General features: G+C 38.8%; 1 protein-coding gene across 1 annotated transcript in view; it reads right to left on the reverse strand.

Annotated features, from left to right (window-relative positions):
• Nucleotides 1-872: 872 nt before the first annotated feature.
• The window catches only part of Cph (BCL11 transcription factor chronophage), a 44,212-nt gene continuing 18,323 nt past the window's right edge, over nucleotides 873-26,761 (reverse strand). Inside the window, exons 2-3 of the mRNA XM_086915256.1 lie at nucleotides 20,127-20,579; nucleotides 873-7,465 (exon numbers count right to left, since the gene is read on the reverse strand). Coding sequence (XP_086771382.1) covers nucleotides 5,316-7,465; nucleotides 20,127-20,579 — 2,603 coding nt within the window. The 3' untranslated portion in view covers nucleotides 873-5,315. The remainder of the gene's footprint in view (nucleotides 7,466-20,126; nucleotides 20,580-26,761) is intronic.

The raw sequence follows: 26,761 nt of genomic DNA on the forward strand, positions 1-26,761 counted from the left end.
GTTCTACGAGCTATTCTTACCTGAGTCTGCTCTACCGATACCTCTTTTCAACGTGAGATGGCGTAGCGTATTCCCAATAAGCGCATTCGGCTCCCTCGATGCTAGAAATTCAACGATCGTTCGATGGATTCGATTAAAAAGAAAAATCCCGAAATAATGGCTCGATTATTCGACTCCAAGAAGAAACAGAGGCGAAACGATAGGTTCACGAGATGGTTTCGCACACGCGAGCCACACATTGCGAAATGCATTATGCAATAAATGTAATAAGCGTCCAATAGTAATGGTTCGAGAGAAGTTAAACAATTTATGTAACGAGCTTTCTATAGCCAGCGGAGGTGTATCGGGATCTGGCGTGAGATCGATCAATTATTCTCGCATAAATTCGCTCTCGTAATCGGTGAAAACGATCGTTCGTCAAAATCATTACTAAGATAGGAATTAACCCCTCGACTGGTAGTATTGTTAAATCGCGATAATTTAGAATAGAAGATATAAGAATCAGAGGATTCTTCTCTGATAATTTTGCGATTTTATTTTATCGGGTGTTTTATAAAAATTGAAAATTATTAAAATAAGATTGATAATTTATTAAATCGAATAATAATAATAATAATAAATTAGAAATATAATGCACTAATCTTGAGGGAAATACACAAATTTTCACTTTATATTTAGTATTTTCTTAAAATTTATTATTTTAATGTTTTTCTCAAAGTTATCGAACAATATTAAATATTAAATCTTTGTTATCACATTGAATGATTGCGAGTAGGAAATGATTTGTGATAGGAAAAATTCACAACAATTGGAAGGAATTGCTCGATGAAGATCGAAAATATAATCAGGAATATAAAGTGATGCGACACGAGTTATTTAAAAACAATGTAGTTTATTTGAATCGCACAAGACATACACCGTATCTGCTATGTTTATAATTACGGACATCCCCGTGGGAAAGCTGGTCAAAGGATTGTATCGCGATCTTTGGCCAGACTTTGCCCGAAGACGCCTTGCTTTCTCGTATTGCCTTAATGTCGATCCTCGGTTTTTTTTTTTTTTTCCTTTTTTTTTCCGTTTTCATTATTTTCTTTAAAGTGTTCCAAAGTGTTTTGCCAGGTCGAAAACCCAGTCTTACCGTATCTAGAAACCGAGCTTCGGATTATTTTTACCCTGGATCAGAATATTTCATACTAAAAACCCAATTTCCCTGCTACCGACACTTTTTATTTTCAACCCCTTACTGCGCTTTCGCGTTCATCTTGCGTGTGACTTTTCCATCCCTTACTATATTATAGGAAATACCTCTTATTTTTTTTTTCTTCTTTATTTACCTTTATTTTATTTAACTGTCTAGATACTTCAATTCGCTATATTTCCGACGTTCTGTTCTTCGTTTATTTATTTATTATTATTATTATTTTTTTTTTAATCTGGGAATATCTTTTACCATTTTAAGAAGGTTTACCCTGTGTAAGAAACGTTAGAGATCGATCGACGGGACACGACGAGACGCGAGAAACGACACGAGAAATATCAATTTTAATCCACAAAGAGAGGAAACTTTGATTTCATCGAAGATTTCACTTTCGCCTAATTTTTCCGCCCTCGTGTCCCCCAGATCGAATCGTCCGCCGTGAAAATTTTTCGTGTGTGATTGTGTTCTCTTCTTTTTCCTATGTTCGCTTCGTGAGGCAGGGAACTTGGTCCTATGTGGGATGAATTCGAATAAGAAAGACGAGAGAAACTTTTCTTTGGAACCAAACTACATGTTTCGTACCATCGTTTCATGGATTTTATTTTCTACAACCATTTTACTCTGCGCCGTATGTTTCTGCAGGGCTAAAGATCCAACACTCCCCTTATTCCTCCCTTCCTCTCTTTCTCTATCTCTTTCTCTCTGATTTCTTTTTCTTTTCTTTCTTTTTTTTTTTCATTAAAATGGATGATAGAACGATTCCATAACGATGAAAAACGATGAACGAAACGACGAGTTCTCGTGCTTACGAAAGAGATTGATGCAATTAATATTACTACGATGATTTTTTTTTTTTTTATTTATTTATTTCTCACGTTCACCGACGATTATTTTTCGTCTGCCTTATTCTCCGCCCGGTTCTCCACCTCCCTGTATTCGTCTCCTTCATTTTTTTTTTTTTTTGCTACGGGCAGTGCCATATATTTACAATATATCGTATAAACGGAGCCTGGCATGTACGTATTTTCAGAATCAATCTAACAAACGTTTTTTTTTTTTTTTATTTTTCTTTAACTAGATAACGAGATTTTCATTTTTTTTTATTTTCATTTTGCCTTTTACCTAGGGCCGTACACGTCTAACACCGAGACAACTATCTTGATATGAGTTTTTTTCCATTTTCTTCTCCTTTAATCCCATCTTTTTTTTTTTTTTTTTTATTTTACTCGCACACATGTTCGTACATAACGCTTATGCATACCATCGGAAAAAATCGTGAAATATCTCTCGTTCGATTTACCTCTTGCACGCAATTTCAACGGAACACACGCACGCATACTATCCGATTTATACTTTATCTTATTGCCTAGATCATCTTTTTTTTTTTTTATTTAGGAACAGTCCTCTTCGAAAACGTTTACAACGAGACGTTTTTTTTTTTTTTCTTTTTTTGGAAAACGAGGCAAGGGAAAGTAATAAAACGAAAAAAATCGAATGGACGTATAGGAAACGAAACTGGTACGCTTGTTTTAATGGAAAGTAGAAAGAAAAAAATAATTGCGCGAGTACAATAACGCAAATACCTCAGTCTTCGGGTTTTTCTAATGAAAATAACGGAGAAAAGAGAAAGGAAAAACGGGTGATCAACCGTCGTTAGGGCGCATCGCGTTGTGGAAGCCACGATTTTCGCAGGATCAACGATCCATGGCCTCGATCCTGCGAAAGCCGCGCGCGATCCGGTCATCCGCGACGACAATAAATATAACCAACGAACAAATGCGCTAATAATTATAGCGTCGGCGTGTTTCATGAACTGGAAATGGCCGTCGAGGATTTTCTCTTCAACAATTTATGCAAAAGCTAATCACATTTTTCGTCTGATAATTCCTTGAATTTATTTTTGTATTAGTATTTTCTTTTTATATACCGTTTACACTTCTGTAGTCGTCGAATCAGGATCAAATTAATTCTTTATCTAAAATAAGATGTCAGTTCTCATTAAATCCAGATCTAAATTGGAATTGTATTTTTGAAAAATTTAATTATTATTCATCTTAAAAAAAAAAAAAAAAGTAATTCATAGATAGCATATCTGTAGATCTTAGAAGATTTATTTAAAAAATTGAGGCATCAGATATCGATTTGATATTTTATACGATAAAGATATAATGAGTCTTTTATTAAATTTTGCATATACCAAATTCTTTTTTATCAATATTTTATAAGAAATGAAAATAAATATAAATACTTTACGTTACTTAGAATTTAAACAAATTATGCGAATTAATTCGATGACGAAAGACAACACTTTGGAATAAATAAATTTTTGTGATCAGCTGTCGAATACGTTAATAATAATCGGCGCCTAATTTAATCCGTTTAACATAGCGCCATCATGAAAACAATAACAGCATCGAGGGTAAAATCACTCGACGGACATCTCGAGTCGACGATCATAATAATATAGCGCCGATAAACCTAAACAACTTTGGCATCTTCTTAACCACGTAAAACATCTTTTCTCAATAATAATTTAATAATAGCGGGAATAAAATAATGAAGACAGCGCTTACAGTAGCTGTAACCGCGTTAATAATAGTGGCAATGAATAATAATAATAATAATAGCAATAATAATAATAATAATAATAATAATAATAATAATAATAATAATAATAATGTAATAATAATAGACAATAATAATGACAATAATAATATTAATAATAGACAATAATAAAAATAGCAATAATAATAGATAATAATAATAATAATAATAATAATAATAATAATAGGCAAATGTATTATGATACATTTTACATAGGATCGAGGATAGATCTTAAAATCTATAAAAAAGAAAAGAAAACTCAGCGCACACATTCGCTGTACACAATTAAATCGTATTTCAAATACTCTCGCGTTTCTCCTTAATTAGGAATCCTAATCATCGATAAACGTTGGGGTTTTCCAAGAGTTGGGGGTGAGGTTTTCGAATATCGATGTTTCTCGATTTTATATACACACGGAGGATATCGTTGAAATCGCTTATAAACGATTCTTCTCCTCGAGGAAAAGAATAACTCGAAATTTTCTTTTTCACGTTTCCTTTCCATTTTCTTTTTTCTTTTTTTTTTTTTTTTTTTATTTTTTACAAAACAAAAAGAGACGTCAACATGAAATTTCAATGGGCGCGACGTCGTCGGTGCAATGTACAAAAAAGATTTTCCCTTCGTCCCTTCTCGATCACTCCTCGATGCCCTCATCTCCTCGATTTTTGCCCCCCTAAACATCATACATACAGAGTGGTTGCAAATTCTTTCATATCATATAACGTAATGTACATACATATACACGCGCGCAATCTCCATCACACATATATACATATATTACGTTATATAGTATGCGTTAATATATATATATTTATATATATATCTATCGTTATATTAAATAAATAATCTTCAAATGCGATAATAAAGTTACTATTTCCATATTATCCTATGTATAATATTTATATTCTGTATAATTCTCCTCTTTCTTTTATCTCTCTCGCAATTTATATTTATATTTATATATATATATATATTTATATATTTATATATTTATACTCTTTATATATATATATATATTCATATTTATAGCGTCTTTATTTATAACTATTTATAAGGATATACTTTGAATAGCTGTGCTGAGACTCGCAAAAGTGGTAACCATTCGTTTGCTTTTCAATTTTAAATCGCCTTTTCTCCACGTTCCTCCACGTTCGTTGAATCCTTTTTCTCTGTGGAAAGGATGTTCAGTCGTGGCCTTTCCGTTCGGCCTTCCCGCTTCCTCGTTGTTCCACATATTTTACACAATGATACTCATTATCGTGACCTTTTCCAGGTCGTTGCTGTCTAATGGTTGCTGCCAATTCACCGACCTACCGCCTCTCCTAATCCCGAGAGGCGACATATTTCACCTTCAACAAGATTCTCCGGAGTGGTCGCGTGCACGATCAATCGCGTTTCACGCGAAGATTCTCTGTTTCACTCCCGAGGAAGATGATCCCCCGTTCAGTACACCGGGTAAGGTGGCCTGTGAGGCCACAATGGCGGGATCGGCGGTAGGCTTCCGTTCCAAGATCAAGGGTCCTTGGTACTCAGCGAGGAGTCCTCGTCCTGGCTGGCGGGATACGGCATCCCCAGTTTGGGACACTGCTGCACCACGACCACGCATTTCCTCATATGCTTCTCCAACGTGCTGGGCACCGAGAAAGGCATCTCGCAGAAACGACACTTGTACGTGTCCTTACCGTGTCGACCGTGGGTCTTCATGTGCCTGGTCAGCTTCGAGCTCTGCGCGCAAGCGTACGAACACAGCTCGCACTTGTAAGGTTTCTCACCTGTATGAGACCGCCTGTGCACCGTCAGATTCGAGCAATTCTTGAACACCTTGCCGCAGAACTCGCACGTGTCGTTTCTCCCTGTTCGTTCCTTCTTGAGTAGAGGGCTGGGCAAACCTTGGAGCGCCAGATTGGACGTGGTGGCCTTGCTTACTTTGCGAAACTCATTGTTCTCCAGGTAATGGGGGCTGGGTAACCATAGACCGCCGAAGTCCGGCCCCGAGGATCTGGGAAAACCCTGACCGGAGAATATGTTAGGCGTGGTCGAGGAATTGAAATTCGTGGGCGACAACGCGCTGTCCTTCTCCTTGTTGTTGTTGAGAGAGTTGGTGAGATTGGATGGTGGCTCCGTCTTGATGAAAACGCCCCGGTGATTCTCTTGCAACGCCTGCCTGTAAGCCTCCGAGTACTGCGCTATGTTGCTTAATCCGAACTTTTCCATCAGATCGCCGACCAGGCTGACGGGTTTCTGCTCCACTCTCCCGCCGCTCTCCTCGCCGCTTTGCCCTTGAGTGGTGCTCAAGTCTTCCGGTATGTTCTCCTCCGTGTCCTCCCTCTCCGTCTTGGGCTCGTTTTTCACAGCCTCGTCGAGATCCATGTTCTCGTCACAACTGGAACCGTCGTCCGGAGCGGTCTCGACGCTACCTTGAGGACTGGGCGGGTTCTCTTGGTGCTCCTTCCTCATGTGCTTCCTCAATTCCGCGAAGCTTGGAACCTCCATCTCGCAAACCTCGCACCTGGTCGGCGTCGTCTGTCCATCCTGCGTGTTATCCTGCTGATACTGCCTCTCCTTGTCCCGGTGACTTCTTCGATGCACGATGAGATTCGATTGGAAACGGAACTTCTTGTCGCAGACCTCGCACAAGTAGATGGTCTCCGACGCGGAATCGGCGATGATAGGCGTGAGAGCGACAGGCGGGCTGGTTTTCTCGCTGTCGGTCGAATTGTTGTTATTATGATGGCCGACCGGGCTTTGACTGTAACAGGGTGGCGAGTTTTCTTTTTGATGATTGTTGAGCGGCAGAATTGTCTGGTTGTTGGACGCGGGGCTCGGTGGTTCCACGGATTGATTGTGATTTTGCGTGGGTGGCTGCTGTTGCTGTTGCTGCTGTTGCTGTTGCTGGACGGTGGTGCTAGGTACCGGTACGGGTGGTACAGGGGCGGGTGGGTTGGTATTCGTCGTCGAGTTTCCGCTACTGGGTGGAGCCGCGCCTAAGGACGGATTAGCGAGGCTCCTTAGGCGCGCCGAGTAAAAATCCAGATTGGTCTCTAGTGGGGGTGGGTGAGCTTGGCCGGCGAGGCCACGACCGTGCGACAATTCGGCCAGGTTTGCCAAGTTTCGAGCGTTGTTCAAGGAATCCAACGAACTGCGGACCAACGGGTCTCCAAGGTTCAGACCATCCATACCTCTGAGCGGATCGCCTAGGTTTTGAAGGTTCCGGGTCGCGGTCTGCAGCTCCTGGAGGCCTCTGTACCCTGCCAGTGGATTCAGAGCCAGGAAGTCGGGCCTGAACATGGGCGGGAAGCTTCGTTCGAGGTGTTGAGGTAGCCTTAGAAAACTGTGAAGCGGATCGCCGACCAGGGACGCGGAGGATTGTAGTTGTTGTCGTCCGCTGCTACCGCTCGAGTTGGTCCCGCCCGACGAGTTACCCGCGGACGAGCTTCCCGTGGACTTGGTGCTAAGGTTCAGATGGTTTGGCGGGCTTAGGTGGTGGGTGTGCGTCGGTGTAGGCGTCGGCGGACTCGGCGCTGGAGTGTTCGACGACGAGTTCGTCGACGATGAAGGGGAGGTGTAGAGTCTGGCACCGTGCACGCTCTGCGCGTGCTGCAGCAACTCCCAGGCGGAGGATAGCCTCCTGGAGCATTGCGAGCATTGGAGCCATCGAGGTTCTGAAACAGTTTGAATGCGCGTCGTGTATCGATTAGCCGTTTAATGATAAGTCGAAGAGTTCATTTTTAATCACTTAAATTTCGGGTAGGAAATTGAAAAGAAATTGATGAACGATGATTCGATCGAGAGCTCGGTTTAGGATTGAAAAGAAAATTTTATTTTATACTTTTTATACTTTTGTATGGTATATAAAGGAAAAGACGCGTATTCTTTCATCTTTTAATATTTTTTGAAATATCGTTGAATGAGCTTGATGCTCTTGCGAGTAGTTCTATCAATATATATATATATGTAGTATATCCTGGCTGCTTTGAATTTTCAATGCGCTGTATCTTGTGAACTGTTCTAAAGACAGGAAGTGCAACGTACGTTACCTCAAATATATTAGAACGTAATTATAGCATAATCCTGCTAATTGGACCGCAATTTCAAAGCCTCTATAATTTCAACGTCTATCTTCTATTCAAACCACCAATCTTTGCCAAGATAATAACGTAATTTTTTTCACATAAAAGTTGATAATGATATTTTGACAGAGGAAAAGTTCGTCTTATTATCTTTCGTTTCTCGGATCGATTCAAAATCAATCTCTCTGATCTTCTTATGCATAAAATTTCGTTCGTTCAAAACTCAATAATATTAATAATATTAATAACGAGCACGAAGTAGTATTATTTTAAAACTACGCGTTAAATAACATAGGAAAACATTTTTCATCCAACGACATTGAATTGATCTTCTTCCAGGTAAAGCAAGCCTGCTTAACGTCACGTCGAAAGACGAGAAACAACCCTCGAGGAACAAGCCTAAACAACACCATTCAGAACGATTACTTGCGCGATAAGTTGCGTCAAACGGTCCAGAAGATTACCGTGAACCGCTATGATATATGATAACTCGGGTAAAAATCTCGGGAATTATAGAGGGACAGGATCGCGGAACATGTGTGTCTAACGCGTGTTCGACCCACGTATAGATGTCGGTCGGCTATCAATTTTCGAGGCACCCTTAATTTCGTGGAATCGGGATAGAAATCGGGTCCGCCGATTGAATTCGAAATTCAAACGGCGCGGCTGTGTCAAATTGCGGCCACGCGGGGGTTTAAAAATAATATCCTCGGAAAGAAGCGAGGATTGGGGGGAGGGGGGTTGGAGAGGGTGGCTCGAGGCGAATGGGGGATCGGTTCGAGCCGTGAAGTGAAACTGACCCTTAACGACTTCTCGACCCTACCTCCAGCTCCGTAGACGACCACGAGGAGGAACTGGTTTTGAATTTCAATGTTTTTAATCCGGAATATCAGATTTTCGGCCATTTTTCACGCTCTGGAGACGCTCTTTCTGCGATGCTGGGGATGTTGGTAAGGATTTTATTAATTCGAGGCGACCCTCCTCGTGGCGGAGGATGATAGAGGACGAGAAGCAGAAGAAAGATGGAAAGAAAGAGGAACAGACGTCGCGATGATCCCTCGTTGCTTGACGCGAAGTGAGACGCGAAGGAACATATTTGGTGGCTTGGTGATGGGTCAGGATGTTGGGGGTGATTTTATAGTGAATTTATGCCTCGAGACAAACGTTGAAGAAACGAGAGATGTTTTTTATTTTAAGCGAGGATCGGATCGAGTGTAGAGATTAATTATGGATTTTTCAAAATTGATCAAAAGTTGTTGCATGAAAATATCGAAAATCGAGGCTCTAAAAAGAAAAGAAATTATGATTCGATTTTGCCTGTTTGTGATTTTGATCTGTGTATATACAGCGATATCATCGATCGATACTAACGATCAGTGTTTCTCGATGATTTCTCAATGATTGTATTTTATAATCATCAGAATTATAAATATATAAATTCAATTTTATTTTATCTTCGGCATCGATTCAAAAAATTTTCCACGGACAAACAATTCACGGTTAGTTTAAAAGGAATAATTTTAATCGAATCGGTAAGTTTTCCAACAGAAGAAAAAAATTAAGAAGTTCTAGATCGTTTCCCATATTATACTGTTACTGACTGATTTAGCAATGGAAAGAAAAGTCGGAGAACAAAAGATCTGGGAAAAATAAAAGCTAATTAAATGGCTGTTCGAGATAGGGAGAGATCTTTGTCGTCGAAGGAAGTCTGGAAGTCTGAAGTCTTAAAGCCGAACCTTTTCTAAATAAGATCTCTTACGTTTTACTTAAGTTTCTTAAACGGTCCTCTCCAACGTCGAAATTGAATCGTTTGTTACACCAAACGAACGTCCCTGTCGATCGTTTCCTCTTCTTTTGAATTTTCTTAAAATCTTACAAAAGCAACTTTCCCCACATCTTAAATTCTAAAGTTCGTGCAGGTTCTTCGTTTTATCCACGGTATCAATGATACTTCGATAATTTATTAGTTCTTAAAGCTGATATAATTAAATTTTTTTCAAATATAAAAATAAATTTGAACGAAAAGATTTATTTATCATGTATTAATTATAAAACGATGGCCTCGATTTATTCGACTTTCTATTGTTTTCGTATAAATAAAATTTTAGCAAATTTTCAACAAAAATATTTATCAGTCGTATAAATCTAATATTAATCTAATCTACCTAAATCATAAACTACATCTACAACTATTCTAGAACCGTAACGAACGCATTTGGTATTTCGAAAAGGAGATACGAGCGACAGATATCATAGAAAATTAAGATCAACGAATTACACTTTCGTTTATTGCTGAAAATTATTCAAGAGAAACTGTATATACGCACACGTACATTCGCGCACCGGAGGTGAAACACGCAGAAGCGACTATCACCGATGTTCAATAAATGAATCACGGATGCCGGCGACAATGGGACACGTAAACAATGAATCCTAAATTAAATTAGAAACAACTCGAGGGACGTCAGCGTTCATAAAGCGATAGGATATACCACGCGACAATACACAATGGAACACATATCGCCGCGTGTAACAAGGTGCTAAGTAGAATAACGAGGCTGCCGGGTGGGCGACGGATTTTTCTTCGCCGCCTCGCTGACCTTTCACCACGATTACGCTTGCGTTTACGCGTCGCTGTAAGAAATGCTCGCGGTATGGCGAAGAGGGAAAATGCCGTGATCCCTCGTTGCGGATAACCTCGTTCCAGCGTAGGAACGTTGCGTGTCGAGACGGCTTCGAATATGGACGAGTGTTGTGCTTGTCCTCCGACAAGTTCTTCTCAGGGTGAGTAGAAAATCGGTGGAAAAATTATTTGTCTATGATGGTAATTAACGTCGCGTTTCATTTCATATTTTTCTATTTTTTTTTGTTGTTTTCTTTTCAAATTATCGCGATTAATTATCTATTCAAAAACAAAACGATGTTAATTTCTACAAAGTTCGTAAGTTTCAAGATACAAGATAAACTTTACATAATTTAGGAATTTAAATTTGTTCTTCAAAAATTATGAAATTTCAACGAATTTATATATTAGAGATTTAAAATCCTCCAACTTTCTGAGATCTTGTACGTTATATCGTATAAGAAACGTGAATCTAGAGGAAAGAAGAAAGGTATTAAAAATTTAATGACTCGAATATTTCTATCGAGATCTTAATAATTACTAATTTCTAATAATACAATACGTTGAATGAACTTCCTGTGTTAAAATTAAGTCCACAATCAATATCAGAAGCATAGCTAACGAATAATCGATAATACAAAACGTGGAAATTCTTGTTCACACGCAGAAAATTTAATTATAATCTATCCACGAAACCTACATTTTCGCCTTTAACAATCTTTCCTCGTTCGGCGAAAATTTTTTCAAAACTAGTAGAATAAAATAGCTTATATACGGCAACAAAAGAAAGGAGCGGCGAAGAAACAGAAAAGAAAAACCGCTTAATTTTCACCGCGTCATCGATTCGACGAACCTTTTCGTCGTGCGAACTCGCGTGACCCCGAGAATTAGAAAGCGAGGAAAGGGACGACGAGTCAAATGAGGGGGTCATCGAGAGTGGCAAACCGTGAAAATTTGGCATATTGTTTCACGGTTTGTCCCTCGGGCGGTCCTTCTTCACCGGAAGTCGAGGAATATTGTCGAGTTCCCTCGCGAGAAGGGGACGCGAAGAGGAAGATAAGCAAGTGCCCGGGCATAATAAAGGTGTATCGATTCACAGGCGAACGCTTTTCATATGCAAACGTAGCGGCCGGCCATCCGTTAGGATTATTTCTTTAGATTTTCCACGATCTTCTTCACTTTCTTTCTCTCTCTCACTCTCTCTCTCTCTCTCTCTCACCCTCTCTCTTCCTCTCTCTTTCTACATATATAGAAGAGATGGTTCGCCCTTAGAGAAGATGCGAACGATAGAGGAGCGCATCGATCATGATTTATGGAGTTCCACTTGCCGGCACGAATGGCGAGGTGAAAAGGAACGGACGCGATTATGGGAATCATTGTAAACTTGAAATTTATACGGGGAATTGCTTCGGATATGGGAAGATCGTTGTTCGAGAAGAATGAAGATATCATCTGTTTAATAAAAATATTGATCGTGATATTCGTATCGACAATTTTTTTTTTTTTTTTGCGTGCAATTGTTGTACGAATTATGTTTTTATTAGTTTTTTATTAAGAATACGTCAGTATTTTTTTATATTAGATTTTATATTTACGTGACGTTTTATTCGCGATTGTTACACGTGAGATTTTATTGAAAGATTTATTTTTATTGATAAATATCTGCGCTATTATATTTTTTTTCAAGTTACATTCGAATTGTTTTGGAACCAATTAAAATGTATAGAACACAAAGGGAAAACTTTGAAAAATCGATAAATCGTATCGCGAAAGAGATACAAGACTGTTAGATAAAATCTATTCGACGTGTTTCGATCGGTCAATCTCTGTCGAACAAGCATAATCTGATCCCTGATTAAAATCGCCCACAATCTATCTATCTACCTGGATACGATGCGACGCGCGTTGTCCCTTTTAAGTGCAACCCTTGTACGTAGGACAAAGTGCATACGCCGCATACGTTGGCTAATCGATATTTTAATATTGTCACACGCCATTCTGGATTAAAGGCCTTTGCGTATGCGTGTGTACACACGTGTGTATCTCCGTATACATGCGCATAATGTGCGATGACGTAACGGACGGCAGATGTGCACGGCTTGAAAAGCGAGAAGATCTCCTCCGCGGAACTGTACCGTTTTATAATAAATTTTCGTCCACGTGTGGTATTGGCCGCATGGAAAATCACGAGAACAATCGTGCCCAGCGCGATAATCAATAACCGCTACCACCAATTATCGTTTCATAATTAATAAATTCTGGAAATAGTCGTCGCTCGATACTCAGAATTGTCATTGTCACACACAGAGGGGAGAGGACATGGATGGAAATAGATCCGATGCGATGATTTTTTTGGATTTGAGAGGAATCTGGCGGAGCTGCGGATGATTTTTGAAGACGCGTGGAATTGAATAAGTTTGTCCGTCGTGTCGTTGCTATTTCTATGTGACTTCGACCCATGAGAGCGTAGGTCGGTGTTATTTGAAGAAATATCACTTAGTCTGGGATCCCTAGCTTTGTTATTCTGTTAATTAAGGACCCGATCTAAAGATAGACGACATGATCTTTTCAAAAATTTGTGGCATCTTAATTTTCTTTTTTTTGTTTTTTGGCATAGTAATTTCCTCGATTTTGTTTCATTTCAAATTTTTCAATCGTTTTAGAACATATTAGATTTTACAAAAATTTAGGATTTTATTTATAAGTATCTATCTTGAACAGGATAGAAGATAAGGATAAATAGATAAATCGTAATGTTCAAAAATAATGGTATTCTTTTTCAGATCAAATATATATTTATTTCGATATAATAATATTTATATTAATTCACTATTTCATAATATCAATTTTTTTATTGCGAGCATATATTTTTTATCGCAATTGTAGATTTGTTATACAAAATAAGATTGATAGATTAGTAGAGTACATCGCGTAATAAATAGTGTAAAAAAAATTAGTTCGCAATTCTGCAAGAATTGTACAGAAAAACTTAAAAAAGGAAGGAAGCGATAAAGGGTGTAGGAGTATCATGTCTGAAAAACGAGCATTGAGAATACCGGATTCGGAAAATTATTTCGTGGAAACTGTCCCTCCCGATTGACGGTAGCTAGGTTTCGTGTGAAATCTTCCGTGAAAGGGTTGAAAGGAAGTATTCGTAGGATGACCAGGGCCTGAATCGTCGTTAAACAATGGCATTCCGAGCGATTTGCCCGTAAACGTCGCGTGGGCCAATTTGTCGGGCAATTTCTGAGGAAAATCGGTCGGTCACTATCGCGAGTACCACGATTCGTATACGGCCATATTGTACGTTTCATCGTAAACCACTGGTGAATTTAAACTTTTGATGTCGAATTTTGAATCGTCGAAGTATGTTTGCATATTATTGAAATTATTTAGATCAAAGATCTAAATAATTATTGTAATTCGTTGTAATTTTTATAATTTGATTTCATATGTTAATTAAATAATAATAATTATTAAAGGATACAATTATAACGTTATTATATCCTTTTTATCTATGATCTTTCTTTTTACATTCAATTAATCTATTAAAAATTTCTTATTTAATTATCGTATTTTCTTCGCTATGATCTCTATTTGACTCTTACTTATTTATTTATTTACGTATTTTACATTTCTGTTCTACGAGTCTTCCGAAACACGTATCAATTCAAATTGTACTTTTCGTTTCGAGTATCGTTTTGAGAAAAATATCGAGCTATTGCACAATCCTCGATCCAGGTAGAACCATTCGGGTAATACTGAAAAATGTTCAAAGTTCAATAACTTTGTTAGCATTCTACTTTTTGATCCCTTAAGCCAATTTTCTTTCAGTCACTTTTCGCCAGATTTCTACAAAGTTATGGAACTTGAAACTTCAAGTATTTTTCTTTACTTTATCCCTAATTCGGTGATCCAAGATTGTAATATTTAAAAAACGAACCTTTTTACATGTAAAAATATAAAGCAATGCTTCCTTTCCATCATTTCTCCTTTTCTTATATAATTTCTTATCTCTAAAATACACTAATCGACACTCTTCGATATACAACAATTTTAAAAATAATTCAATTATTTTTGTACCTGGAAAAGATGTCAATTATACATCAGAGACAATTCAAAATCACAATAGCTGTACTTTGCAAAATCTTTCACGAATCAAAGCCTTGTATTTTCAAATAAACCCACGCACCAATACACAACAATCTTCATACTCCTCGTGGTCACTGCAAACTTGCAACACGATTCGTATTCTCGAAGACTTTATGTTTCTCGTTCCCCTGTCCAACCGCAACCGTCAAGAACGAGCCACATTGCCCATTAACTCTCTTAGCCCGCAAACAAACGCGAAGAAAAAGAAGCTGGAAGTGAGGAGAACGTCGCTCTTCTGGTTGAAATAACAAAAAATTCAAAAGCCCGCGCGTGCCAAAAATATTGCTCTTCTTAGTGTGTTCGCGTGTTATTGCGTCCAGCCTTCAGCAAACTTCATTCTTACATGGTGGTTCGAGCATTGTGCTTCGAAAGAGAGAGAGAGAGAGAGAGAGAGAGAGAGAAGAAAGAACGCGTTCATCTTTGAAACGTTTCATGGGTTCGTGCGTTGAAACGTTGTTACTTTCTCGTCTGCACCAGTGACACTTTAATTGTCTTTGTCGATACTGTAGCAGAAAGAAGACAAATGAAAGAAGCATGTTGCCGTGTGTCTTCATTTGAGAAGGATGCAAAGAAATAACAATAAATAAATGGATATGAGGGAGCGAATACCGAAAATGTATTGTTGTGTGACACGTGGAAGTCGTAATATTTGGCTTGTGATAAAATTTGCTGATTCATTATTAGTCATTGTGTCTTAAGGGGTTGAAAAGGTTCCAAAAGTGACTGTTGTTAATATCATAAAAAGATTCTGACTGAAACAGTCTTTGTAAACGTAAAGAAGAAACTGCATCTGGATGGAACGGATACATCCTTAAAGAAATTCGTTAATTGTTTTTATCTGTTAATAGAGATAGAATTCATACATATTTATTACGAAGGAATATATATCGAATATTATTCAAATATAAAATTCTTCTGATTAATTATAGAATTATAATGAAAATCTGCAAATAGAATAGTCTTTTTAAAAAAAAAAAACTACAATTAAACAGATCAAACTTGGAAGACGAACGATTGAACGATTCAAGAAAACGTTGCATCAATCTTTGAAACGAAACGAAAAGAATTCAGATGCAAACTGTTTCGATTTAAAAAAAAGAACTCGAACGAAAATCAAACGTTCCAAGGAGAACGATTCGAAGAAAAACAAAAGTATCTCGAGTTTAAAAAATATCCCGCAAAAAACACGAGGAGAGTTGCTTGTATTGGCAGTGCCGGTGTATCACTTTTATATCGTCCTCGTTGACTTCCTTCCTCGCGGGGTGAAAGCGAGGAGGAAAAGAAGAAGGGAGAAGCGGAAGAAGGGCTGCAAGAGCCTCGAAACCCCGAGATACAACCAATTCGCAAGCAATTCTCGCCTCGCCTCGGGCGGTCCACGAAGACGAGCTGGCCGCTCGAGAGCGACGAGGAGAGAAAGAGGTGTGGAGAGTGGAGAAAGAAAGGAGAGAGGATGAACGAAGGGGCTGAAGAACCATCGTTGGAAAAAGCTTGGCCACGAACGAGAATTAATATTCCAGACAAACGTGACAGATAGATCAAATCTGCATCTCACCGGGAACACCGGTGTCAATTTCGACGGATTATCGCTGCTTGTCTCGATTCCTCCTCTTCATCCCCCATGCCATCCCCGTAACGTCACTCTCATCCTTTCCTCTTCTTGTTACCCGGAAGACAGCCCCGCGAAGAGAATTTTTTTCATTATTGGTTCAAGAGTTGCTTGTGTTTATATCACAGTTTCGTGGAAATATTTATATTAGTTTCGACAAAATGACAAATGCCTCTCAGTACAATCGTATTGAATCCTGAATAGGAAAATTTCTTGGCTATAAAAACATTTCGTTTCGATGCAGTCCTAAAGAAACTAAGATAAGATATTATTCCAAAGTCTTTGGAAGATTTAATATCATTAACGTGGATTTCTCTTGCTGCATAGAAATATATTAATTGACCGATCCTATAAGAATCTCCATCCAAAATTTACTCGCACGAGAGGAAAACAAAAAAGGAAAATCTTGGCAAAAAATATCCAACGTCTCACCCACTTATTCCAATCCGAGAGATCTCATTCCGAAAGAACGCAGATGTTGACGAGGATAAAAGACAGATCATCGAGAGGATTCCACTTCCGCTTCGGCACATATCGATCGTCTACATTCGATCTACACTCTACCTTACCTGAAGACACAAACAATGAATGAACCATACTCGAAACCGTGATACGTGCGTGCACGACGCACACACACGCGCGCGCACACATTCGAACTTTGCGTACGTGTGTGTGTGGCAAGGATCCATCACACGTATTTATATGCTCGCGTGCGTGCTCGTGCAGCGATGGCTCGTGCGGACCACGTGGCCAAACAATAGGACGATTCTAATTGGGATTTTGAACGTGGCCGGTCGATAACAAAAAAGTGGACAAAAAAGGCGACGAAAGGGGCTTATCCGGAGGACAAGCCTCGACGTGGTGGAATCGAGGGACGAGCACCAGCGGATTTTCTCTCGGTTGGCCAGGATGGGGTTAACTCTGTTTCGGTGCTACCTAGCAGGGAGAAAGGGGGCTCAGCCGAGTTTCACGGACCGTGATGAAATTTTAAAGAGACACAACGGTGAACTCGCGCCGGATCAACAAGCTGTTACGTAATTATGATCGTTTGCATTAATCAACCGGCACTCGCTGCGGTTTGCTCGCGATCAGCAGGATCGACGACCCTTCGAGTGTGAAAAATCTTTGAGCGGGGAGGGAGGATGAAGCGATGGAACGGATTAATTCGTGGGTAGAGTTCTAAAAATTCGTTTTGAACGAATTCGATTACAATTAAATGATTGCGTGAAAATGATTTTACGCAAGATTGAATATTTAAGTGGTAATTACGATGTAAAAATCGAGTGTGAAGATGCTTGAATCGGATTTTAAAAGTATTTGATACATCATTTGTACATTGAACGATATCTAACACGTGACAATCACAGTTATTCATCAAAATGATTAATTTGATTAACTAATTTCATCGATATATTTCATTTTTCGAATTAAAAATTAAAGAAGAAAAGCGAATATAGAGACTGTCTATCTGAAAATATACGTAAAAGAGGATCGATACGTTAATAATCACTCTGATCGATCCAAAACCTCTTTCAGCCTTCTATAATTATCGTTTTTCGAACGGGACACAATTGATGGAAGGTTTCCTAGAACGGATCATTTCGAGAGAGCGTGATAATATTTGCAAAAGCGAAAACACGTTAATTGTAAGAAGAAGAAAGGAGGAACGACTCTTATTGAATACCGTCACCGATTCCTCTGTTCCACCCCCTCCCCCTCTCTCTCTTTCTCTCCGTGATGCAAAACAGTCGGCCGTGGTAATTTGCACAAGTAAGCACCGAGTTAAGAATCTCAAAGGCTGTGCTTTCAATTCATCAGGGGCGTCGGGTCGCATGAATTTCGTTAGAGGTCGTAGCCAAGTTTGAAGTTAATCGGGGTAAACTTGGTGTCGATTCGTATTCACGAGTGGACGTGAAAATAACGGAGATTAAAATCATCCATTTAAATCATATTCCTTATCGTCATCGAATTAATTAAATGCCATGTAATCGCCATGAATTGATTATTCCAAAAGAATAAAGGAAAAATTTTTAAAAATATACATACACACGGAAATTTAGAGCTTTCAATGAACCGTACAAGTTCCATCTGTCTGCAAAACATCCCTCTGAAAAAGCTTCACACTTAACGTAGTTTCCGCGCGAGCACTCGAGACTGGAATCGATCGAAAGTTATGAAAATAAAATTAATTACGACTTTTCATCACTTGGACCAACAATCGAAAAACCAGCGTGGACATTCGCACGTTAAACTTTTCGACAATGTGGCGTTCGATAAAAAAGAGAGAAAGAGAGAGAGAGAGAGGGAGGGATAGGATATGGGGGCAGGTTCACCCCAATCCCCGAGCGGGCTCTTTAAATTCAAAAATCGAATCTACCGCGGTATTGTCCGTGCCCGTTGAACCACGATCGACATCACATGGCAGCCTGTAACTGTACTTTAAAACTGCTCCCTTTCTTTCTTTCTTTCTCACCCCCTCTCGAACGGCGAATCTGAAACCAGAATTTTTGCCGCGCAGATGACACGTTCAATGAATGTGAAACGATGAATTGTCGACTCGATTTTTTTTTTTTTTTCTTTTAAATCGATACGAATAGTTTCGATGATTTAAAAAAAAAAAAGTGGAAAATGGATACTTGGAATTATAGAAATTTTGAGGAAATTGAATGTAAATATAAAAATTAATGTTTCTTAAGTTAACATCTGGATTATTTTATTCCAGAAATAAAATTTCAGAGATATACATATATATATGGAATCGATACATTTGTGGATATAAAAATAAGTAGTGATTTTTTGAAAAGTTTGAACTTTTTACTAAAAAAAAAAAAAAAAAAAATAAGCAATTTTCTTGTTTTATCGTACGGATATCATACGGACAAGAGAAACTTCGAGTTATTCGCTCTTTTATTTTCCTGTCGAAAATCCCGTCTCGGAAGCTGTATGGAGTACGAAAGTTGTGGGGAGCATTTGTTGCCGGAACACTCGCGTTTTATTTATAGAGGCTACCTTGACTCGGTAGACCCAGCGCAGAACTCAAAGCGAGATATGCGAAAACATCGCAAAGCATCTTTAGCAACATGTGCATTGGCGAGTTGTTCAAGATTCTCTCGATATCGTGAGCCAATGCCAGCTTAACTTTTGTTCCACAAACATTTCTGATAATTTCAAATTGTAAACGCATGGAAGATGTAAAAATTTAAACATCAATTTAAACAACAAACGAAATCATCGATATCTTTCTTTCTACTTTATTAAGATTGAATTTATTTTACAATTATCTATAAAATAGAATGGAAGAAAAGGAGATGGAGAAAAGAAGAAAATTCAAATTTGTCGTGATTTAAGTGATATGTGGAAACCAACAAGAATAAAGCAACTTTGTTGTTTCAGACAAATAAACAGGATAATATAAAGCATGAAATTACGTATTGTTTGTTTAAACACATCTAAAACGAAAAATTATAATAGATTTAAAGAATATATTTCTGTGTAAGAATCAATGATTTTTTAAAATTAGAATAACGAAATTAGATAATTTTAACGAAATATAACGATGTTTCAAAACTTGCTTTACATTCAACAAACGAAAATTCAACAGCATTAGACAAGAATTAACATTTCTCCAATTGAAGGAAATTATTAACTCGACGAGGAAAGAGGTAATCGACACCCAATCTACAGAGCTTCGTTCCAATTACGAAATTAAGTTTCGACTGTGTGCTAATTAAAAATCATTTTCGTAAATCTCGAATTGAGATGCTCAACTTGCCAACTTCCTCTTCATCTACGTTCATTCTCAGATTGTACAGCTACCAATTTGCCACGTAATAGACGCCACAAACAACTATATAATCAAATAACGCACTCACCAGAATTGACCGTGTTGGTGTCCGCGTCGACAGACTCGGTCTTCTGTTTCTTCGGCAGGTCCTCCTTGTCTTCGTTCGAGGCTTCCGTTCGTCTCTTAGGTGTCGAGCTCGCGCTGGCTTTCAGCTCGATCGGGCTTCCAGCATCCGGGCCGGAGCCCTGAGGCGTCGGAGGGCTCTCCAATCTGCCACCACCCCTCTTGTTAATGGGTGCCGAGATGCTGGGCACCGAGTTCAGCTTCGAGTCTTGGTCGACGGTCTTCAGGGCGAGCGCGTCCTCCGGATCGGAGTCTTCCGGCGCCGCGGTTGCTGGTGGACTGTGGCAACCTTGAAGAGTGATCCGACAATGGTTCACCTTGTGCTCGATGAACCGAACGATCTCGCCAAGGGGATAGGACACCCTGCACGCCCCGCATTGGACGGTGTCTGGGGATGTGGTGCCTTGCGAGGTTTCCGCTGCAAAATTCGACAATTCGATTTTCTCTTTAATCTGCTCGTTAGGAGGAGGGATTGAAACAATGGAACGGATATTTTGATCGGTCGATACATTCGCGTGTAATTCACTTTGGTGGAATGGAAGGATAACGTTTATGTACGAAATTAGTTTATGATGGAGATTCATTTTTTGTTTATCGAGCTTTAGCGTTTGTTTTGTTCTGTAGAAATAGATTCTGCAGAGAGTTCTTCGAAGAGGAATGTGTTAATATTCTTGTAGGTATATGATAAGAGAAATAATTATACATTATTTTTTGTGTAGTTAATCGAGTAAAGGAAAATATTAAAGTTTAGGAAAAGTTTTTAATAGTAATCAAGATCGGGATTATAATATTGCAATTGTTTTAATAGAATTTAGTAGATATATTACGTATCAATTTCATACTCGCGTGAAAAAGTGAAATTTAAGGTGCACTTTTAAATTTTAATAATGCATTATAGGTTGATTTTAGAAAAATTTTCTCCTAGGGTCTCTTTGCACTAAAAGTGTCCAGTTTTACGCGTCCCGCATAAAGTCCCACACGTGTTCCCATGAAACTAAACAGAAAACCCTCTTAAGAATTCGCCCAAAGCTGCAGACACTTTAGATAAAAGGACACTTGAAGTTCTTTCTTCTTGAACCTTGTGTTTCAGACCACCCAAGAAATTTCACTATCTTGCAATATTTTATCGTGTCATTTTAAATTTCTACTTTTTTGGATGAAAACTTTGTTTGTTCCGCTACATTTGCTTTAAAATGGCGGAAATTTAATCCCTCTGTTAAAGCGTGAAACGGAATTCTGGCTCGATTTTAGAATTGAAATTATGAGGGAAGCATTCATCGATTGCTAAATAAAAATCTGTTTGTTCATTGTTCAAAAATTGCTTGTTTCATCAGACTCCGCTTAACTAAACTATAAACTCTAGCAATGATTTCCAATTCATCTTTGAAATAATCAAAGAAACAAATTTTACAAATACTCAAAATGAATTTCAAAAAATCATCCTTCCAAATTTCTCCAAAAAGGGAAACAACCCAATCCCCTCCAACGTATATATTTCACTTCTAATTACAACCATAAATATTCCCCAAGCGAAAATATGATCCACGTTTCATAATTAAATCGCGTTCACGCGCGAGCCTCGATTTTCAAGCGGGACAAACACGTTGGTTTGGGGGTAAATTTGGTTAGGCCGTGGGCAGGGAGGGAGAAAACGCGAGCCGCTGATATAGAGATCTAATTTCCTTCTCGAGTCTTATAATTCACGGTGGTTCGAGGGGCTAAGGTCCCGGGGTCAGCCGCAGACGTAACAATTCACTTTTAAGTGTCCTCGAGCAGACCTCCTGGCAGCATTCCTCGCGGCTCTTCCCTCTGCTTATGCCTCGCTCCATTAACATAGAGATTGGCAGGAGTTTCATGCATCGATCTCTCCCTCCACGGAGTCAAGTATCCATATCCATCCGGATAGAGATGGATGGCCGAGCCGCCGTAAGAATAAGAAAACCCCCTCGCGGACGTTGATCTAACCATTTCCTTTGTCCCTTTCGTTTCTTTCTTTATTTCATTTCATTATGAATCTTACGAAGATTGGAAATTTTGTTGTCTGGAAGATTAGAATGTTGTGCTCGATCGAATTTTCCAGTGGATTTTTGGATAGGACTTTGGATATTTTTCTGATTGTTCTTTCCTTTCTTTTTCAGGTGCGCGGACACCGTTCGATTCTTTCGGGGCGGAGCTCTCCAGTTGACCACTGGCCAGCGCGCAAACTCGCTACTGATGACCTCGGCGTGTAAAATGAGTGAACGTGCTGGGTGGTTGCTTGGTTGAAACGTTCGACGGTATGTTCGAAACGATTCTTTTGTAATTTTTCATTTGTCAAACTTAAAAGACTAAGCCAAGGATATACATGACATACATTTAAAATTATCTCGATCCCTTTCAATATATAGATAGACTCAAAAAGAACATATAAAACTCAACGAGAAATAATACTTAATAAAAAGAAAAAATTTACGAGAATAACGAAGAGAAACTACTAAAGGATCACACGTTTGAAGAAATTATCTCAATTCCAACAACCATGGAATGTTTTTTTCAAAAAACAGAAATACGCCAGATTCAAAAAAAGAGATATCCTCGAAAGAAACAGCTACAACAAGAACAACGAAAAAAAAAAAAAAAAAAGAAGAAGAAGAAAAGAAAAAAATTCTCAAAGGCAACAGAAGAATTAATCCAAAGATACTCTATATACACGGAACAATTATCTCGATCCGAAACCTTCAACGGTGGACAAACTCAAAGAGCAAACGGTGCACAGGACTCGACAAGGGAGACTCTCGAAAGAAACACCACGAGGAAGACGAGGAGGGATCGAAGAGAAGAGACAGGAGAGCAAGACAGAGAGAGAGAGAAAGAGAATGGGGCCTGAATGGACTCTCTGGGTCCGTTATTCGCCTACGATTGAAAAGCGCTCGGTTAGAAACAAGAGACGCGCGACCGGTCGTTAACGACAATAGGCTTTTGTTTTTTCGGGGGCAGATGTTGGACCAAAAACTCGGTGGCGACGGGTAACCCCCGGTTACGAGGAAGAGACACAGGGCTGCGCAGTACCCAACCCCTCTGGCGTTTCTGCCTTGATGGACCACGAGGAGGATCGCGAAGGAGGACCTCGACACGTGTCCGCTTCGCCACTCTCTTTGGTGAATCTTCCTCGTGCGCGCACGCGCTTGTAACCTGTCCGCAAAACCGGTCTGAACGAGAGATACGTACGAGTGACGTACTCTGTCGTCGGCTGTTTATTCATTTAAAGGCATCTCGCGAGTGGAACGTGCCGGGAGGAATTGCACGAGAGAGTGAAATTGTACGCGAGATCTTGAAGGGGGTTTCTCGTGGGGGTTGCAAGAATCGAGATGGGGAAAGTTTAATAGGTTTTTTGAAGAATTCATGGCGGTTTTTCTCTCTCTCTCTCTTTTTTTTTATTCATTTTTCTTAGTCAAATGAAAGAAAATATGGAGGAAATATTTTTAACGATTTATGAGAGTAGGATGATCTATGAATGCGAGGAAGAAGATTATGGATCTTTGAGTGGATCGATTAAATATTTCTATAGGAATAGAAAATTAAGTAATCTATATTTAGGTTTTTCTTTTTTTTTTTTTTTTTTTTTTTTTTTGAGAATGTGAGGATCGATTATTTGATAACATTGAAATTAACATTGAAGATGGATGGACGTTGAAAGTGGTTTCTTTTTCTGTAAAGAAGAAGAGTTTAAATTGATTTAACGAATTGTTTGTTGAAAAATACGAATGCCTCGCTGATCTTCAGTGGAATTCATTTAAATGAATAATGTTAATATAAATATAAACGATAAAAGTAATGCAAATATTGAATTAACTTTGTTTGCTTCATTTAATAAGAATCTCGGTCGAGTAAATCTTCATGTTACATGGAATTTATTCGAAAGATTGTTTTTCAACGTTTCATCTCTCTCATATCAAGGATTACGATGAAATCTTGGTGATATTGCACACGCTTTCGTATAAAATTATCCCGATTATTTGATTAACGAATTACGTTGATCTTAATAATAATCTTTCTTCGATATTTTATTTATTATCACGAAGAAATAAAAAATTATGAAGATGACTCGATTACAGATCACAGTGAATTGAAGAATAATAGAAGAATAACTTTATTAAAATTGGCCTCCATCCTTTTTTAAATTAATAAATTTAATTTAAAATAGTTAATCATTTGTAAACAATTTCTTGCAGAAAAGAATGAAATTCTTACGAAACAAAAAATTTCTACGTCTAATAACCATATGAACAAATAATGCACGAATACATAATGCATAAAAGCGACAACAACAACAACAACAACAACAACAACGCGAAATCTCGAAATTTATTCCTTGCTCTGGATAAAGAAAATTTGATTCCTGTCGATTACCGATCCGATGTAAACACTCGAAGAAAAAGGAGGCGTGCTGGCCACGAGAATAGTACGAGTATCATCGTGCACAAGGATGCCACGAATAACCGAGAAAAGATAACATAAAAACACAATATTGCCCCGCGAATGTAAGTTGGATTGCTTACAAATTGGCCCATACATCCGTAATGCCTCGATCACTGTACCGTGTGGCTCCCTTATTGCGAGTCACTTCGTAATTTCCATCCACGAGTGGGGGGCAGATGCGTATGGGAATCGCTGCAGGAAACGTCCTGGCCTTATTAGTCCTTCACATTAATTTTCTTTCGTTCGAGATAGATGAAACGCTTGGAGGGAATCTATCGAGTCCATGCGTCGATTACTCACGACGATCTCCGATATTAAATTCTGAATTCGAATATCTCCCACTCCTCTCGCGAGTTGTTTGTTCCAGTCAAATCTTTAGTTCGCATTCTTTGATTTAATTTGAGATTTTTCAGTCGTGGATATATACGAGATCGATTTCGAAAGTTTCTGGAAGGATCATCTTCATCCTTTATATAATCGAATCTTTAATTTTGGATTTTAATTTTAATCCTCAACACTTTCGTTATTTCTTTTTATTTCACTCCACTCGTATTCTTGTCAGAATCGAAAAACTTTCAAATTGTCAGGTTTATCGATACATAAGCCCCCCCCCCCCCCCTGTCTCTAATTTCATATTTTCTAATTTTTCCTCGATCAACGAATTCTTCGTCACCAACGAACACGATTCACGAAACACGATCGACTTTTCTCCGACCACGTTTTCCCACCGTGCGATACAAACGACGATACACAACACACATACACGGAGGAAGAGGGCATACACGCGAAGATATCCCGAGGCGGTTTCCTTGTTAGGACATCCGTGCTGTCAAAACGTCCACAGGACACATCGAAGCAATTGAATTACGATCATCCCCAGGGCGAGCTCCGACCGTAACCAATAATTCCATTATCCATTAGTATTGGGTCGCGGCAATTTCCTTCCACGACCGAGGTAACGGACGCGCGTACGTGTGCCGGTTGGATCCATCGGGAAACGCGGAATACACAGGCGGATCAGGGAACCACGGATGGATCTTTGCCACACGTCTCCTCGAATATCGAGAAGACACGCACGAGATCTGTGCTGGATATCGATAATGGAACCACGAGCCTCGATGAGATCGAGACGTCGTGGGCCAAGAAACGTCTCGTTCTTCCAAGATTCGACGATTGTTAGTCTTGAAAATCTCAATTTCCGTTGTATCTCGGGTATATTGGTAGTTTGGAATCGGAGGAGGGGAGAGGGATGTAACTTGTTGTGATTATTTATTGGTTCTCGAGTATTAATTTTTCTTTCTTTTTTTTTTTTTGTGGAGTTGTCGGTGTACGAACGAGTGACAAGTTTTTGAATTCGGTTAATCGAGTTTATCGTTTAAGTTGAACGATTTTATTTTTTGATTCTAAGAATTTGTATATAGAGTTTATAGAATGCGTTCAGAAGTCTTTTTTGTTGCTTTCGTATGCCACGTGAACTATAATCATTTAGAAATACGTATATTTAGATGTATATTAAATTCTTACAATTACAGAAACAATATTTGCTGATTATAGAAGAATCTCTATAAAAGATTGTGTTATTAAAAAATTGTAATACGTGCATCTTTTAAACTATTATTTTTAAAATTACAAATATTCGATGAAGATACTTGGATCCCTTCCAATGAACTCTATTTAATTATTCAAAATAAATAAAATAACCATCTATACAATTAAACTTTCACCACCAATTTCAACCTCTTCAATAAACAATCTCCACCAAAATATTTTTAAACGATTCTGATGAAGACACGATCGATATTCTCCAACTTCGAACAAGTTTCTTCTTTAAAAAAAAGAAAGCCAAATAATTTCTTCTCGTCAGTTATGGTTGTTTACCTTTGTGCGCCATTACGCGTCCTTCCATGGCGACAATTTCCATGGTGTGGAATACCTCTTCGCTAACCATCATCCACTTAACCGATAACACACTTGTGCACACAATCGCGACTCTCAAATCGGCGGCGCATAGCCGATCCTTCTTCCTCCCATCGATAATTAATTAATTAACCAACGTACGGCGATCAAGGTGGAGGAAGACCTGGTTTCTCGCATGCTCGGATGCTGACTGGTGTATCAGACCGCGCCTAGGGCCTGCCAAGG

The sequence above is a fragment of the Apis florea genome, unplaced genomic scaffold, assembly GCF_048593485.1.
Source record: "Apis florea isolate Af1SG1 unplaced genomic scaffold, ASM4859348v1 contig_20_pilon, whole genome shotgun sequence".
NCBI classification, from domain to species: Eukaryota; Metazoa; Arthropoda; class Insecta; order Hymenoptera; family Apidae; genus Apis; species Apis florea.